Consider the following 2,406-nt stretch of genomic DNA (forward strand, 5'->3'; position numbering starts at 1 on the left):
CGAAACCTCGTTAAATAAGTAACTGCGCCGGCAAGGCCGCCCCTGGTGCCCGGGGAGCGGGGCACCGCCGCTCTCCGCTCCCCTCGACCGCGGCGCGGGGGTGAACAAACGCGCCTCCGTCTACCTGTGCAACACCTCCGCAACACATTTTATTTACACGAAATCAACTCGGGGCATTGTACATTATATACAGATATTTTCCCCCTCCAACAAGGCAGAGCTTGTGCAAGATTAGTAGCATCCTCTGGAGCATATCCGACAGTCCACGGGAAATGTCCCCCCTGCGAGGTATCAGCTGTCGGAGTCCAAGTCACTTTTCCCGTCCTCTTGTCTCTTCTCCGGAGACGATTTAGACGCTTTATTCCATTTTTGTGCGTTTTCTGACTCCTCCGAAGACGATCGCTTTTGCCTCCTCCACTTTGCCCGGCGGTTTTTGAACCAAACCTGTTACGTTAAGAAATTAAATTATTAGGGGAAAAAAAATAGAAATATGCAAACACGCAAAATGACCTCTGTCCTGCCCGAGCCCTGCCTCGCCCGGAGCCGCTCGCAGCCGCGGCGGGCTGATGCGCGGCGGCCGCGCTGGGACGGAGGGAAAGCTGCTGCTCGGGTGGGAAAGGCTGAGCGCGTTCGGGATGCATGACCGCCTCTCGACATTTGCTCGCAGCCGTGTGATCGGCTCGGCCAGCCGCCCCCAGAAATGCGATTGGAAATAATAATACACACACACAAAAAAGAAACCCGACAACCCTAAAAAAATAAAACCAAAAAACCAAACCACCAAAAAAACCCTTTCCCTCTCCCTCCTGCAAACCTGTTGCTCTCCCCGCCGCCAGCTCGTCGCGGCCGGCGGAGCCGGGCTGGGGCCGCACGGAGGGACCTCTATCCAGTGCGAGCGCGTTTAAATGCGAAAGGATAGAAGGGGGAAAAGGAAAGCCAAATACCTCCACTTTTTCCTCTCTTAAGTGCACCCTTCTGGCCAGCTGTTCCCTGGTGCCCACGTCTGGGTATTTCGTTTCCTGGAAGAGGTTTTCCAGAGCTTCTAGCTGCTCGTCAGTGAAGATAGTCCGATGCCGTCTTTTTCGCCTGCAGTGCAGCTGGTTCAGTAACTGCAGCTCCGTCCGGGACAAAGTGCCCACGTTCATGTAGGGCAACATCTGATGGGGAATAGGGGACATCAGGACTGACCCAGTGCCCTCGTAACCTACGGACAGACAGACGAGACGACGACAGGCTTTGCATGAGATCGCTGCTGCCCCCCCCCCCCCACACCACCGCCCCAGAAAAAGCCCCTCTCCCGCCGCCCACCCGAGCTCCTACGGGCCGCCAGATCCCCGCCACCCCCTCCTGCCCCGCGGCTGCGGGAACAAAGAAAGCCCGTCCGCCCCGTCCCATGCGGGGACGCTTCGCGCGGGGACTCCTTACCTGCGGGGGGGACGCAGGAGCACTGCTGGGCGCCCAGGGGCGGCACGGCTCCGCAGCACGAAGGGCCCACGGGAGACGCCGGTACATGCAGCTGCCCGTAGTAGTAGTTGTTGTAGCCGAGCCGAGATCCGGTGACCGCCGGCGGCAGCGCGGAGGCGGGTGCCACCGCCCGGGAGTAAAATCCGCCGTAGTCGGAGGCGCTGCCGTAGAGCGAGTCCCCGTGGAGGCTGGGGAAGACGACGGGCGCAGCGCTCGGGGGCAGCAGCACCGAGTCCTTGCAGCGAGGTCTGGCCGCCAGGATATTGTCGATGCTGAACATGCTCACAGGCATGCCCCAAACCGTGCCGGGGCAGGGCAGCGGGGACCGGCCGGGGGGAGGGAGGGAGGGTAGGTGGTGGTGGTTGTGGTGGAGGGGGTGGGGGGGGAGGCTGCAGAGACACGAAATCGAAACTTTTCGGAGAAATTTTAAAAAGGGATCGGAGCGAAAAGAGCGGAGCTTTTTCCGAGGGCAGCTTGCGGGCAGAGTGTGCGTGTGTGTCTGTGCGCGCGTGTGTGCGTGTGCATGTGTGTGCGTGTGTGTGTGTGCGCAGGATCCACCCCTGGAACTTTCCCCCCTCAACTCTCGCCTGTTTACTGATCTCAACCCAGAGGGCTGCTCGGAGTATAATCCATCTGAACCTCTTCCCTTTTTTATACCCAGGCGACGTCATCCTGGATTTAGTTCCTGGTAATATGCAGATGACAAACAAAACCAGATTTGATTTTTTTTTCTCCCCCTTTTTGGTGGGGAAGAGGTGGGGGTTACACAAAGGAGTGAAAGGAGCCCGGGTCTGTGTATTGAGAATTAATGAAATTAACGTAATCCTTTCCATTAGTGGGTTTTTTTGAAAGGCCCCAGATTTAGGCTTGATCTCTGCTGCACCGGCTAATTGCCCAGGTTAATCTTATTAATGCCATTGTGCAGAAGTGGTTAGCAGCTCC

The 2,406-nt window shown here is 57.8% G+C and overlaps 1 protein-coding gene across 1 annotated transcript; it reads right to left on the reverse strand.

The window, feature by feature from the left end:
• Positions 1 to 210: 210 nt before the first annotated feature.
• On the reverse strand, positions 211 to 1,756 carry GSC (goosecoid homeobox). The gene is made up of 3 exons (XM_054827903.1): positions 1,426 to 1,756; positions 945 to 1,204; positions 211 to 444 (listed from the first exon to the last, which is right to left on the reverse strand). Exons 1-3 carry the CDS (start codon positions 1,754 to 1,756, stop codon positions 292 to 294), a joined length of 744 nt encoding a protein of 247 aa, XP_054683878.1. The 3' UTR covers positions 211 to 291.
• Positions 1,757 to 2,406: the final 650 nt, after the last annotated feature.

Source organism: Grus americana, chromosome 5 (assembly GCF_028858705.1).
Source record: "Grus americana isolate bGruAme1 chromosome 5, bGruAme1.mat, whole genome shotgun sequence".
Classification (NCBI taxonomy): Eukaryota; Metazoa; Chordata; class Aves; order Gruiformes; family Gruidae; genus Grus; species Grus americana.